This window comes from Seriola aureovittata, chromosome 10, assembly GCF_021018895.1.
Source record: "Seriola aureovittata isolate HTS-2021-v1 ecotype China chromosome 10, ASM2101889v1, whole genome shotgun sequence".
NCBI classification, from domain to species: domain Eukaryota; kingdom Metazoa; phylum Chordata; class Actinopteri; order Carangiformes; family Carangidae; genus Seriola; species Seriola aureovittata.
In genome coordinates, this window is record NC_079373.1 from 18204194 (window position 1) to 18218546 (window position 14353).

General features: G+C 39.3%; 1 protein-coding gene across 1 annotated transcript; it reads right to left on the reverse strand.

The window, feature by feature from the left end:
* Nucleotides 1-106: 106 nt before the first annotated feature.
* nr1h4 (nuclear receptor subfamily 1, group H, member 4) lies at nt 107-13697 on the reverse strand. Its single transcript, XM_056387871.1, has 10 exons — nt 13550-13697; nt 12582-12757; nt 9705-10082; nt 6707-6847; nt 5419-5561; nt 5166-5264; nt 4706-4805; nt 4422-4568; nt 1908-2021; nt 107-1829 (listed from the first exon to the last, which is right to left on the reverse strand). Exons 2-10 carry the CDS (start codon nt 12676-12678, stop codon nt 1591-1593), a joined length of 1458 nt encoding a protein of 485 aa, XP_056243846.1. The 5' UTR covers nt 12679-12757; nt 13550-13697; the 3' UTR covers nt 107-1590.
* Nucleotides 13698-14353: the final 656 nt, after the last annotated feature.

A 14353-nucleotide genomic window follows, 5' to 3' on the forward strand; every position in this document is an offset into this window, starting at 1 on the left:
TCATTGTATGGCATGAGGACAATTATGTAAATGCTGTAAAGTTTATTTTCTGTAAAGTGTTAGTTATAATTTACTTACTGTAAAAATGAGACTTTGACATACATCATGAATGGTGATGGTTAAGTTTAATATGGAACTTTTATATTGTGGATATACTGTATCTGAATCTGTATCTGTATGATGTTCGTGTGCATTTCAGGCTAATCTAATAAATTCATACATTTTAATGAAATAAAAAGGGTTTTTTTCATCTAAGCCAAATAATACAAAATGTTGCATTGAATACAAAGGTAAATTATGTGTCACTTAAGTTGGGTAAATAAGGAATGAGTGGATGCTACAATCTGTTACAGTATACTTGAACACATTGCTACTGCAACAACTACAATTAGCATATTAACAAATACAGCTATTACTGCAGTATGCCAGGTATCACAATGCCAAAGAAAGAAAGAAAGAAAAAGAGAAAGAAAGAAAGAAAAAGAAAGAAAGAAAAAAAGAAAAAGAAAGAAAATAAAATGGAAGAACCAAATATTCAAAATTTAAGACCATTAAGTATAATAGTACACATTAAAATGGGGCATTAAAGTGCTCAAACGCAATGTTAAATATTCTTTAATTATAGAAAATTGGGTAAAACATGCAAAAACACATTTATGGTCCTTTAACTGAGGTCCATTTGTTCTGATAGCCCACTGCAATGAAATATTAACACAGGTTTAAACGTAGACATAAATAAGGCACAAAAAAATTGTGCTTTTGTTAGTTACTGTTGAAATTTATACAATTGGGAGACCGTATTTCATCAGTGAAAACCTTTTGACTATTTTAATTTTCATTATTTAGTCAATATTCTTAAGTAATTTGCACATGTCAGTTTAGTTTATCAAGAAAAAGTTTCAGAAAGAGGAACAACGATCATGATTTTCCAGATGTACCAGATGATATATCTGTATGTCCTCACTGAACAGCTGTTACCTTTGTGCTGACCACTATCTACGAAAAAAAGCTTAAACATTAACTTAAACCTTTTTCCCTGTTAATCAGAACAGAGGCAGAACATAAAACCTTTGCATCTTTACGTACATGTAGCAAGATCTATGAGTTTTACAAATAAAAAATAAATGAAGTCATTATTAAAACTTAATGTAATCTAAACCTTACACTTCGTATGAGCACCATCTTTGCTTTGAATAAGTTCCAGTGTTTGTACTTGCCTGACTAATCGCGCTGGGGCTTCAAGATTTTTTTACATTATGTTCACAGTAATGAGAAATCTGCTTTACCTTTGAATAGTTTCCTCTTTGTGCTGAGAACACTACCATAATTTCAATTGCCTCTACAAGTCTGAGCTGACTAAATCGCACAGCAAATAGACATGCTGATGATGGTGTGAGCCATGAAAAAAAATCCATGAGCAGAATAAACTCAAACAATACTCTAAACCGAGTCAATATATGACTAATGCCGTCAAGGTCAGACAACATAGAGACACACAGCTTGTGCAGTTGGACCATGACTTTGTCTTGCGAGTTTAAATGTTCACGTTATCATCCCCAAGCTATGAATTTCTTCCCTTCTCCTGCTGTGTCACTGCACGTCCCAGATCTCACAGAGCAGAGGGGTAAATTTGTGGTCGTTCATCCTCCACGACGTGAGCATCTCTGCGTGGTAATGGTTGAGTGTTCTCAGCTCCGTCAGACGGCCCAGGAGCCGAGCGAAGTACTGAGGCTTCTGCGGGTGCTGTAGCCCACACAGCTTCCTCAGCATGTCCAGCATGGGCTCCTGAAGTCTCTCAACAGCCTGCTGATCCTTCACGTAAGGCCGATCTGGAGAAGATAGGGTATCAACAACTGTAGGGAGATACATAAACTATGAGGATAAGTGAGATGTTGATACTGGGTTACCTGGTGTCAAGATGGTTATGGCTGTGAGGAGAGCCTGTTCCTCCTGTACCATGTGGAGTTCACCAATGCTTTTGTAAAAGTTGAACATTGGTGTCATGAATTCCTCTGATATACCTGCAGAAAAAAGACAAAATGGATTTTTGGCTTCATATTTCAGTTTTCGAAAATCTTGACAGTGCATTGATACAGCGAGCTCGCCTTAAAAGCTCAAAAGTGGAGTACAGACCTTGGATCAGTGATAACATAAACAATGTAATGAGCTGTCTTTAAGCCTTGGTTTAATTACTTACAGTAGTTTCAGCTCATTTATGGTACCACAATAACAATGCCCTGGTTTAGATGAAAGATAAGATACAACACACACAACAGACAAACAGCAGGAGGATTGATTGATTGTTATCAACCATCAGATTCTGACTGATGAAGTTAAACAGTACAATTTTAAATCCACTGCAGTGAGTGTAGTCCAAACAATCTATTTAACCGCTTTTAAAATGACCTTCTAAGATGATTACCTTTCAAAATAAGAGATAATCTGCAGGAGGAGAAGCAGGAAATGTAAGAGCAGTAGTCAGAGTTTGTCTTACATAACAGTCTGGACTTTGCACCAGGATATTAAATCAACAGTCCTCCCTGATCTGCATTATTGTTCACCCATACAGTACATTTCTGACTGAACATTATCTACTATTCTATACTATATAATCATTTAAACATCTGGCAGAGGTCACTTCATTCCCTGTATACCAAGAACAAATTTCATTAGCCAGTTTGTCATCTACAGCACTATTCCTTACCTATAAATGTGATGTTGAATCAATAATGACATATACACAGCAAGACAACTAATGTTGTTTGAAAAATGTGTATTTGCCTTTTATGTTTTTAACATGTTTTCCCGTGGAACCATCTCCCGTGGAGTCAACCATCACCTGAAATTCACGGCTCATGTGATAAATCAAAAAAAAAAAAAAGACTTCACAAACACCTTACTGCAAAATACATGAAGGGCTGTCAGGGAAAATCAATGGCACCACAGTTACCAGCTGGCCGCGCTGACTTCTCAATAGCTCAAACACTAACTATAAAACCCTTCAGTTAGAAATCAGAGGGTCAAAGGTGATCTGTGCTTTGCTGTATTATACTGAGGTGGGTGTTACAGATAAACTGGAGAAGAAGAGGAGAGAGTGGGAGGAAGAAATGTAAGAGGTGGAAGATAAACACGAGAGCACAAGAACACACAGCAAAACATTCTAAGGCGAAGAGCAGCATTAAAAGGGAGTGAATCTGAGTGAATCTTACGTGCAAAATCTGTTCTATCTGTTCTAGTTATGAAAGAATGGATCACAGTCATAATGTATACTATACAAAGAGAACATTGCAACTGAAATACTTTGATTGCATAATGCCTTAACTCAGCTTTGATGGTATATTTCCTGGTCATACATTTGCGCATATTAAAATACTGTAGTCGCAGTGCAGCAGGATCTGCAGAGCCCTTCAGCACATTACAAATATCAGCTTGTCTGCTTTTGTGCTTCAGGTAATGATTCAATAATAAATGAGGATGAATATTAGGAACTGCTCTCTATATGACTTCAAATGTTTGCGCTCACTTTTCAAACTAGCAGAGGGTGTCTGTCTGCTCGGACACTCCATTGAAGCATTCAGAAATGCCAGTGAGGCTCAGAGGGAGAGAAGTGGACAATAGCACTCTTGATGTTTTGATAAGGAACAATGGTCTCTTCAGACAGCTTTGCTCCCTTATTCTCCCTGACTGGCCTTTAGTGTGAATATCTCCTATCCCCACCATTCACACAGGCGATGCGCCAAGGGACCCAGCGACGCACACACACACACCCCTGACATCGCAGCCACTGTCTGTCTAACTGTCCATCCTGGTTGACATAATGACACATATAAATATACATGTAGGTGTTTTTTTTTTTTTTTTAAAAACCACCTGCCAGTAAAACTATTTGATATGGCACATATGTATAAATACAGAGGCGGCAAAAACAGAATATGTGAGAAAAACCTTCCCATGGCAGAAACAACCAATGTGTGTGTTTTAATCCATTAAACCCAGTGCAACGACAGCGCTGGGTTTACTTTGAACGCTCTCCTTAAGCTGCAAGCATGCCCTCACACACACCTGAAACGAGTGTAATTGAACCCAGCGAGGGTGTGTGTACATGTGTAACCTACACCGAGCCAGAGATCAACAGGTCAACACGCATCTCCCAGCTGCATCACACAGATCAGGCTGATCAATTAGTAAAGGAGGATCTGACTAGACTTGGCTGCAGGTGGGGCTACAGATTTCATGATACTCTTGAAGGTCACGAATCAGGAGTTAATATACTGTAGTTCCAAATTCAAGAGTTACATGTATTACTAGATTTTGGATGATGAACGTTTAGAAGGTCACAGTTATTTACACTTTGATAAGTTAGAAGTCAAGTACAGAACAGAAACACACATTTTTAGGGGGGATTAAGTCAGCTGACTCACCACTCTTGCGTATTCTCTCCTCTAAAACTTCTGTGTGTCCGTTGGGCATCTTCCTGCTGAAAACCTGGGCTGAGCGCAGAAACATGGCTTCCACGGCCGAACCCTTCAGCAGAGCGATCTGGTCTTCATGATCTAGAGAGAGAAAACCTGCCAGAGGAATAATACCATTCATTACAACAAGCAAGGAATAATGAGCAATGTGTGTACCAGTGTGTTACACTACCAGTGTGTGTTATGCCTCTGGCCATCGTCTCTTATTCTACAGGATCTGCCAAAAATAATACCTGGAATATTTTTTGTAAACTCCACCAGAACTTGAACTTGACTAGTTGCCATTTCTGTCAACAGGAGGAAGTTTTCCTCTGCACTGTATTGGTCTTGTAGCTGTGGGGGAAACAACAACAACAACAACAACAACAACAACAGTAAATAGCAACAATATAAACAGATCACATCATCTGAGAGGAGCAGTAGATTACACAGGCGCTGTGTTGTTGTTCTTGGGCTCAGCTATGAGGATGTCAGGGCATGTTGACAGCCCATTTCTAAGAATGTAATATTGCAAACTTTAGTAGATGAACCTCAGATAGATGTCAGCCTAGTCTGACATCTATCTGGCACACATGAGCTGCACTTACTGCTGCCAAATGTAAGCGACTCATCTGTTGAAATGAAATTTTTGATGACAGCTACCTAAATGGATTAAAACAACATGAAGTTTAAAGAAATATGAATGTAACATACCAGTTTTTTGGCCATGTCTTGAGGGATTTGATGTCTGTTATAAGCATCTACAATGATTTTTATCATTGCCTGCTGCTCTTTGGTGAGTTCAACTTTTTCCTGGATTTAGAAAGAGAAAACAAAACCACCCGTCATCAAGAGGTGACACTGTTTATAAGACAAAATCAGTGGATTTGGAGAAAAACATCAAATAAATGTGAAAAAAAAAAAATAACTGCAAACTTCCAAGACAGGTTTGACAGGCTGTGATTACCTTTGACAGTTTAGTGGTAGAGGTGACCTGTTTGCTGTCTGTGTTGTCTGTCCCTTCTGTCTCGTCTCCAGTCGACTGTCCCGGGGAGGCCTTGGTGTTCTTCCGTAGCCTTTTAGATTTACACTGGATCTCTGTCAGAAGGCCTGCCAGCAGTGATGAAGGCTTCACTATGTGTGTTGAATACCTCACAGCTTTTTATTCAACAGCCATGCCATGCAGTTATAAAAGCTCATTTTCATTTATCATGAGACCATATTAATGTTGTATTAAATACTGGTACCAACCTGCACAGAAAAACTGGTGAAATTCCATCATACTTTAGGGTTAGGGTAATTTTTGCCATTCATATTTCAACATGATATATTATACCTAGTGTAACTTGATCCTTATCCTGAATTAAGAAATTAACTTATCATATAACGTTTTCTATGATTGTGCATGAATGTAAAACCTTGTCATTCCTTCACATCTATATTTCTCCCTCTGCTTTGTAAATTCAGCCAAACAAGAAGCGATATATCTTCCCTCTTTGTAAAAGACTTGATTGGACAGTGGAGACAGGCAAGTCATCAAAGAAATAAGACATCAACCTCTGCAGTAAATTAGCATATTTCTTTTCACACTATATGACCGAAAAGCTCTAATTTGTTGAGCCCTTGTTGCGCCTGCAGGTACAGTCATTAAAGCCTGCCACGCTGCAATATTCATCACACCTTCCCTGCACTATTTATGAGCAACAGGAGTCCAGTCCATCCTCCTGCTCTGTTCTACTGACAGCTCCAAATAGACCCAATAACTAATAATCCTCTAAAGACTTCAGAGCAAGTACATTTTTCACATTTATCATTTCTGTCCTCTCGTTTCCTCACAATGTGGCATGCTTTGTATTTAAAAATACCGATGACTACATTCCCCAAGAGACAAAGGCGTTAAGAAAACTTTTAAGACAAAAACTCTACAGCAAATTCCTTCTACTGGCACTTCATATTTCTTAAATGAAGCTTCTATTCCTGTAACAGTAACAAAAGCTGGACCTTTCCTTTGTCTGTTATGTGATATTCAATCCCCCAGTAAAATTCAACACCCCATGTCAGAATGGAAAATGAGGGTTCACCTATGCAGCCATTGCCAGCCTTTCTTGACACTACTAAATACACAGCACAATGTGTGCATGTGATGCTGCCAATCAGTTTGAACTGATGCATGATAGTAGGTAGAAATATACCTACGATTTCACTCCTCATCGTATTAACAATAGTTTCAGCGCCCTGTCAGAAGTCATACTCACATTCAGCCAGCATGCCCATCTCTTTGCACTTTCTTAGCCGACACTCCTGGCATTTCCTGCGCATGTACATGTCCATCTCACAGTTTCCACCACTCTTGCATTTGTACACAGCGTTCTTGGTTATGCTCCGTCTGAAGAAACCTGAACATAGTAAAAACAAAGGCATTATCATGTGCAAGGTGCAGAGGATGCTGATACAAAGCCAAGACATTTTGTACTTTGATGTCACTATGGACGACACCGATCACATACAACCTGCAGTGCATGTAGTATGTTCTGTCGGGCCACACTATAGTATACTGGCAAATACTGTACTTAAGTGTAATTTTCAAGTTACTTATACTTATTATTTTCCTGTGATGCAACTTTAATCTTCAACTCTACAACATTCCAGATTGTACTTTTATTGTAAGCTACTCCTATCAGGACACCCCTGATAACTCCCCTGATTTTTAATATAAAGGCTAAACATATAGAAATATTTTTGGTAAGCATGCATTGAATTTGTTTATTAAAGAATAATAACCAAGGTATGCACTGAGCAGGACATTTTACAGTTACTGTCCAAGACAAACTGTAATGGAGACACCGTTTTCAAATGACAGGTGACAGTTGATTGGCGGACAGCGACAGGGAGAGAGAGAGATGACAACAAAGTTCCCAGGCTGGACTCAAACCATAGATGTTATAGTTACATGGCATGCACTGTAACCACAGGGCACTCTTAATTGCTTATGCAATGCAATGGAATATTTTTAGATAATGATTCTTGATAATGATACTTTTCAGTAAATAAAGGCTCTGAATAATAATTTCACCACTGCACAGTGTGTCATGCAGATTCTAGCTTTTTAACCATGATGACTGACAAGATATGATTATTATCAGATAGAAATAAAATTACAGCTTTACTGCACACTGTTCTAATTATGTCACACAGAGAATCCCATGAACCCAGCAGGTAATGATACAGGCAGGGCAAACCACACACACACACACACACACACACACACACACACACACACACACACACACACACACACACACACACACACACATACACACACACACACACCAGACACACACAGAATAACTTTGGAACAGTTATTAGACATTCTGACATACAACATTAAACACAATGACATGCATTAGCGTAACTGAGCTCAGGTTGCTCCTGCATTGTACAGCAGAAAGCTGAGAGGAAACCCAATCTGGCAGCAGTACCAGGCAGAACTGAGCTTATTCTCAGTCAAATGGCAGGACAGGCCAGCTGCTGCACTCCTGGCATTGTCCAACCTCACAGTGTGGAATTACACTCATATCCATTCACCCTGTGGTTTGGCAGGAATCACAGCAAATTCACAGTGTCATAAAGGAGGAGGAGCTGCTAAAGGCCATGACTTCACTATCACCAGGTGGATAACTTTTACATGTGGGTTGTAAAGTGCTCTTGCTCTTACTGTGAAATTCCCTTACATATCCTTTGTTCTCATTAAACCAGCCTGAATCCTTTCTCAAGCTTGAGACGTTCCTGTCAGACCTGATCATATACATATACCTATATAAAACCTCTGGGGTTGGAAATTAAGCTAGCACAGAAGTGCCAAAAGCTGCAGTTCCTGAAATGGCCACTTGAGGCTGGCATCAAAATTTCTCAAATCATGTTTACGGATTGGTACAAAAAACTGTTTTAGTCTCTATAACTAATTCCCTACTTCATGACAACTGTACGGAGGGTGAATCTATATATATCTCACCTGTTTAATTTCATTAAGGCTTAAAGTTGTGCATAATTGAGGGCGTAGCTGCTTTTTTTAATGATCGGTGGGTGCAGACACAGCTAGCTAGTTTTCTGCTAGGCCTCACCTCAGCTAATTCAAGTAACTGAACGTGACCTCTCGGCCTTCTTTGTGGTGTTTGCGGATTGAGGATTTTTCATACTAATATTGGACATAAAAAATATGGCTTGTTTTGCGGTTTATTGACAAACAGAAAGTCATGAAGTCTGGGTTCTTGTATTACAGCATCGGTAGCAGTAGATAAGTACGATTAAATAATCCCTAATCTGTTTTTACCAGCAGCAGGCATATACTGGGTCATTTGTAGCCTCAGAGAATATTCATTTTAATCGTTTTAAATGACACATGCTCACATATTACTTTTCACCTGCTGCTGTTTGGACTGTAGATATGAACATACCAGTCATGGGTGGCATCTAAAAGTCAACAGACACTTTTGCTATGTGGGCCAAATGTCACTCTATGAGTATCCTGCCAGTTCAAGCGACTGTGCCTGGATATGTACTTTAAACCCAGACAAAACTTAGCTCAAATAAATACACTTTAAGAAATCTAAAAAGCTGAATGAAAGTAGCTTTTTATAGAGGACACATTTCTTCCTTGTGTACATTTTTATTTTGGATAAGTGCTGAAATTATTTTCCTTGTATTCTGACAATTCATAACCAAAATGATTGTAATAATTGAGAGAGAAAATAACTGACCAATGATGAAAATAATAGTTAGTTGAAGCCCTATTTGGGATGTTTAAGATCTCTGAAAAATACAATTCCTTTAGATAAAGACTAACTTAGATGTAACTTTTGCTGAACAACAACATAGCAGCCTTGACAGCCTTTAAGGGGTTATTGCAGGACTCTGGCGCATTAGATTTTGGCTCCGGGTTTGAACGGTTATAGATGGAAGTAACACTAAAGCCTTAAGCACTTCTCGCGGGAGATCCTACCTGCTCAACCCAAAGTGCACAATGCAACAACAAGCATTCAAGTCTCATTCAAGTACTCTCCCTATTACAAGTCAGTGTACCATCAAAATGATTTTGAAGCTGTTGTTTGAAGGTAAAATAGTTGCATAATGTTGTTTTAACATCAGCTGCCCTTATTACAGTTACAGTCCAATGTATCAAAACACAAACTAATCCACTCTAACTATAGAAGAGATAAAAATTTACATACAGTATGTTATGATTTCAAATCTCACCTTTACATCCCTCACAGGTGAGAGCGTTATAGTGGTATCCAGAGGCCTTGTCTCCACACACAACACACAGTTCCTCCCCTTTGACCCTCCCAGCTTGAGACATGTGCCGCATCCTCTTACACACGGTAGGCACCACGGCAGACGTCTCCTCTATCTCAGCATCATAGCTGACCTCCAGGGGTCCTTTCCTTAGTTCATATATCCCTGTGTGTGAGTACCATTCATCTCCATTGTACTGAGGGTAGTAGTTCTGATTGGAGTAGTATGGTGTGGAAGACATGGTTGGCTCCATGGATGGGTACTGCATGCTGGGGTAGTTGGTGAAGGGTAAGAGGTCGGGATCCTGCAGGAGGGGGCTGCTGTGATCTGCCAGAATATCTAAGACAAGAAAGAAGAGGAGAACAATTAAACGTCATGTAGAGGCGTTTGAACAAAAATAAATAAATAAAAGAGAGAGAGAAAAAATCAATGAATCAATGTCAATGTCGATCACTCTCTTTTTCAGACTTCATCTCAATGCCTTCCTTACCAGATAGAGATACAGCTCAGTCGTCATCACATGACATAAATTTGGAACCTAATGAAAACCTAATAAAAATCTCATATGTCAACTCAGCAAATTCAATCTGCAGAGGAAGATCATGAGATGATGTTGAAAGCTTTTAAAAACAAACTAGTAAATGGACCCTGAGTAAACATTTAACTACCATTTTCAAGGTCAAGAATAAACTTTCACAATTAGTCGCACTGACATAACATAATATAACCTGGATTTAGTCAAATACCAAAGGAAGGTCATGAAATAGTGTCAAGTCAAGTCACATTTAGTTTTGGATCCCAAAGTTTGTTTTAGAGAGATAAAAAAGACACTACATACGTAAACTTGCCGTAATTTATTTATTTTTTTTAGCCACTTGGGGACAGTGTAACAAACAGTGGCTGAACTGTGTCTTTGTGCTGCTTGATGCTGGACAGTGAGTGTACAGTGTATTTATCTGAGCATTTTAGCTGAAAACAGCTGTCCTCTGCAACTGGAAATGAAGATACTGAACCAAAACTTTAAAGTTGAAGGCTGTAAAATCAAAACACTGATGAGTCTGCTGATGATTATGTGTAGGAATATCACTACATGTGAAACCTTTCACATTACAGGTCGACCCTTACAATCTATAACACTGTATCCTTAAAATCTTCAGTTTTGATAAGAAAAAAACAGCAGAAGCTCATTGGAGTATAAACTGGCTCAGCAGTAGGCAATGCACACAACGCATACTGTAAACCAATAAATGATTAACGACTCGCTTGCACAGCACACTGTGTCTTTTGGGATGACATGCAACTCTACTCCAAACAAGTTGGCACTTTTGAAACTGATACAATAATGTTAATGGGATCCTACTGTTTCTTCCTCATGACTGATTTCCTAACCAGGCGTAGTATATTCATGACATAACATTTCCTTTAAAAACATCTGTGGTGTGATAAGTACAGTTTCAAATTGTAGTCCACGAGAATCGTCCGTCAACTGCACTGAAATTGTTCTCAGGCGCTCAAATCTGTCATTAAAACAAGCGGACTGTAAACTATAGGCAACACTGACCTCTTGAAGACTTGGTCTGGACCATGGCCACCTCAGTGTGACCAAACACACAGAATACTCAGAGATTATACTCTCTGATCGCCCGACAGCACAGCTCGGTTTTGTAGGTCAGTCCTTCCTTCACGCCTGACTAAAAGAATCATCTTCCATTTATTTCTTCTAATTCAAGGCCATCCTCTGAAGACGTGAGAATGGCACATGAAGAACTGAACTACTTGGCACTTGCTTGAGAAATCCCAAGGGGAGCAAAGGTTGGTACAGCTACTCATTAACCACAAAGTCGCCTTTCTTTACATCATTACAAGTAGCTGGCTAATATGTGAATTCATTTTCAGATTTGGGCAATGGTTCCAGCTGACTGCTACTGGGCCAGAGATGGCCATGAACCTGTCTACGCATTTGTTAGAAGGAACATGGGAATTTATGGATCCAGATTTTCATTTTGTTGAATTTGCTTTTGAATTGTAGGGTGTTAAACTGACAAGTTTTTCTGTTACTCCACCCCATTTATATCAATGAGGGTAGGTTGAATAACAGAAATCAAGTTTGTCTGGAAACTGCTTACAGTAACAGGCATCTATTACTGTATTAGTTTTCTCCTTTTGTGATTAGGTGTCTCTATGCTTTTGCATTGAATGGATTTCAATGAAATTTTTTACAGACATTCATGGTTCCCAGAGGATGAATCCGAGAGATTGTGGTGATGCCCTGACTTTTCCTCCACCATGAGGTTGACATTTGTGGTTTTGAGTGAAGTATCTCAACAACTACTGGCTGGTTTGCCCTTAAACCTTGTACAGACATTCATGAATGGTAATAAATTTGGTGATGTAATGATTGTTCATCTAGCATCATAATGTGATCAAAATTTCAGTTTGTCCAATTCTTAGTCAATACCAGATAAATAAAGCATCTATCTATCTATCTATCTATCTATCTATCTATCTATCTATCTATCTATCTATCTATCTATCTATCTATCTATCTATCTATCTAATTTGGCTCATGATCAAATCCCTGAAAAACTAATGGCACCCTGTTCCCATCAGACTCCGGTGTGCTTTGTATTTTGAGCAAATTACCAAATTTTAGCATGCTAACATGCTAAACTACGATGGTGAACATGGTAAACATTATACCTGCTAGCATAACATCATCATGTTAATGCTGCACTGTGAGCATGTTAGCATGCTAATGTTAGCATTCATCTCCAATCACCACAGTGTGATAGTGTTGTTTTGTCTTTCTGCGAGCTAGTTCCTGCTGAGTAGACTTACCAAACAAGTGGGAGCTCTCTGAGATGGAGAATTCATCGTTGGGTGGGATTTGCAGCGGTCCCACCACATTGATGTCGGGGCCCACCCACTCATTCATTCAGGAGGGTCGTCAGTTACCAACTCAGACAACACAGGTTCGGCTGGGCCACAGAGTTGTTGTAACCCTTTGTTTACTTCTGCAACAAGCATAGAAATAGTGTGACTTGTGGACCATGATGAATATCTCCTGAGCATCCTTATAGGTCTGCAGGATCCTATGAAACCTGCACCGCAAAGTAATTAAACATCAGCCTGGGAGTCTCTACAATGATGCACCTGACAGGTCTCCTCTCCCACACAGGGATGACATGTTCGGTAGCTGCCTGCAGGAAGATGGGGGATGAAAGTCAGGCCACTACAAGGCCTCCCTAAGAGCAAGTCTTTTCCTTCTATGTCCTGTCAGAGCAGTAATTATATATCCTGTCTCATTTCATATTCAAGTACACATTATGTCATTAGCGCTCACTTGCCGGGATGTATCACAGGATCAGTGTTGTCTTTTTTCATGTAATTCTACTAAACATTTTGTGTGCAAACCTTCAGTCTTTATATATAAATATCATTTAACAATATAGTAAACCTTGACATGCTTGTAAACTATCTCATGAATAACAGACATGTTTTTAAACTTGTCCTATGACTTTCTGGTTTCAAGGCCACAACATGGTCAACATGTGAAACATTACTTTTATAGCCCTCACCTGCTACATTTTTTAATTAACTCAGTGTAATTTCCCCTGAGATAAAAAAAAAAAAAAAAAAAGCAACCCACAAGGATTCAGAAAGCTCCAGTCCACACTAACAGCCCACACAACAGCCAAACATACCTCTTTACCCGTCAAATACAGAGGCTCACCACGGGCTCATAAGAAGTCATCGGTTCACCAGTCAACATGAAAAATGTTCACACTCCATTTCATAGGTCTTACCTGATCCTGGTCCCTGGTCAGTTAATGTTGAATTCCTGCCTGGTAACAGTTTTCTTGTTTCTGATATCCACACTGAGAGCTACAGCTCCATCATTATTAGCTCATGAAGTTGCTTGTGTCTGGACTCCAGTGAGAGCATGTGAGACCAGTTGAGGTCAGGGAGAGGAGGAATGGTGGTTATTAATTAAACTGTTCATTCCTGTCCACCCGCCACCCCCCACCCCACCCCCCACCCCACCCCCCACCCCCCAAAAAAATCTCTCTTTATCTTAACAAGACAAGTGGCTGCCTCATGAATTCTCCAGCAGAACAGGGTCAGACACACTCACACACAAACACCACATGGAACGTGGAACATACATCCAGTCGTTAGCATGATGCAAACATCTGGAAGGAGTCTGAGCAATCTGAGCAGAGGAGCTGCAATCAGTCCAGTAGTTTATGTTTTTTTTTTTTTTTATCTTTCAGTAAAAAGGATCATGGTGGGATTTTGTGTGAAATTATCTTTTGACTGTTCTTTTAACTAATAACGTTGTGCTCATATTGTTTTCATAAGTACAAAAAATTGAGGTTATCATAGAAAACCTCTGAAAACAGACTGTGTGGAAATCGTTGCCATTTGTCCTTGAACTGATCAAAGCCATTTTATCGTGTCACTACAATGTGCGGTGCCAGCTTACACCAGATTTGTTTATATTGGCACCTTCATACCTCACTGTACCTGATTTGTTGTCTTTGTGTACTCTAAGATCAACATGCTCACAGAAATTGAAATCCCTAATGTCTTTATTATCCTTAATTTGG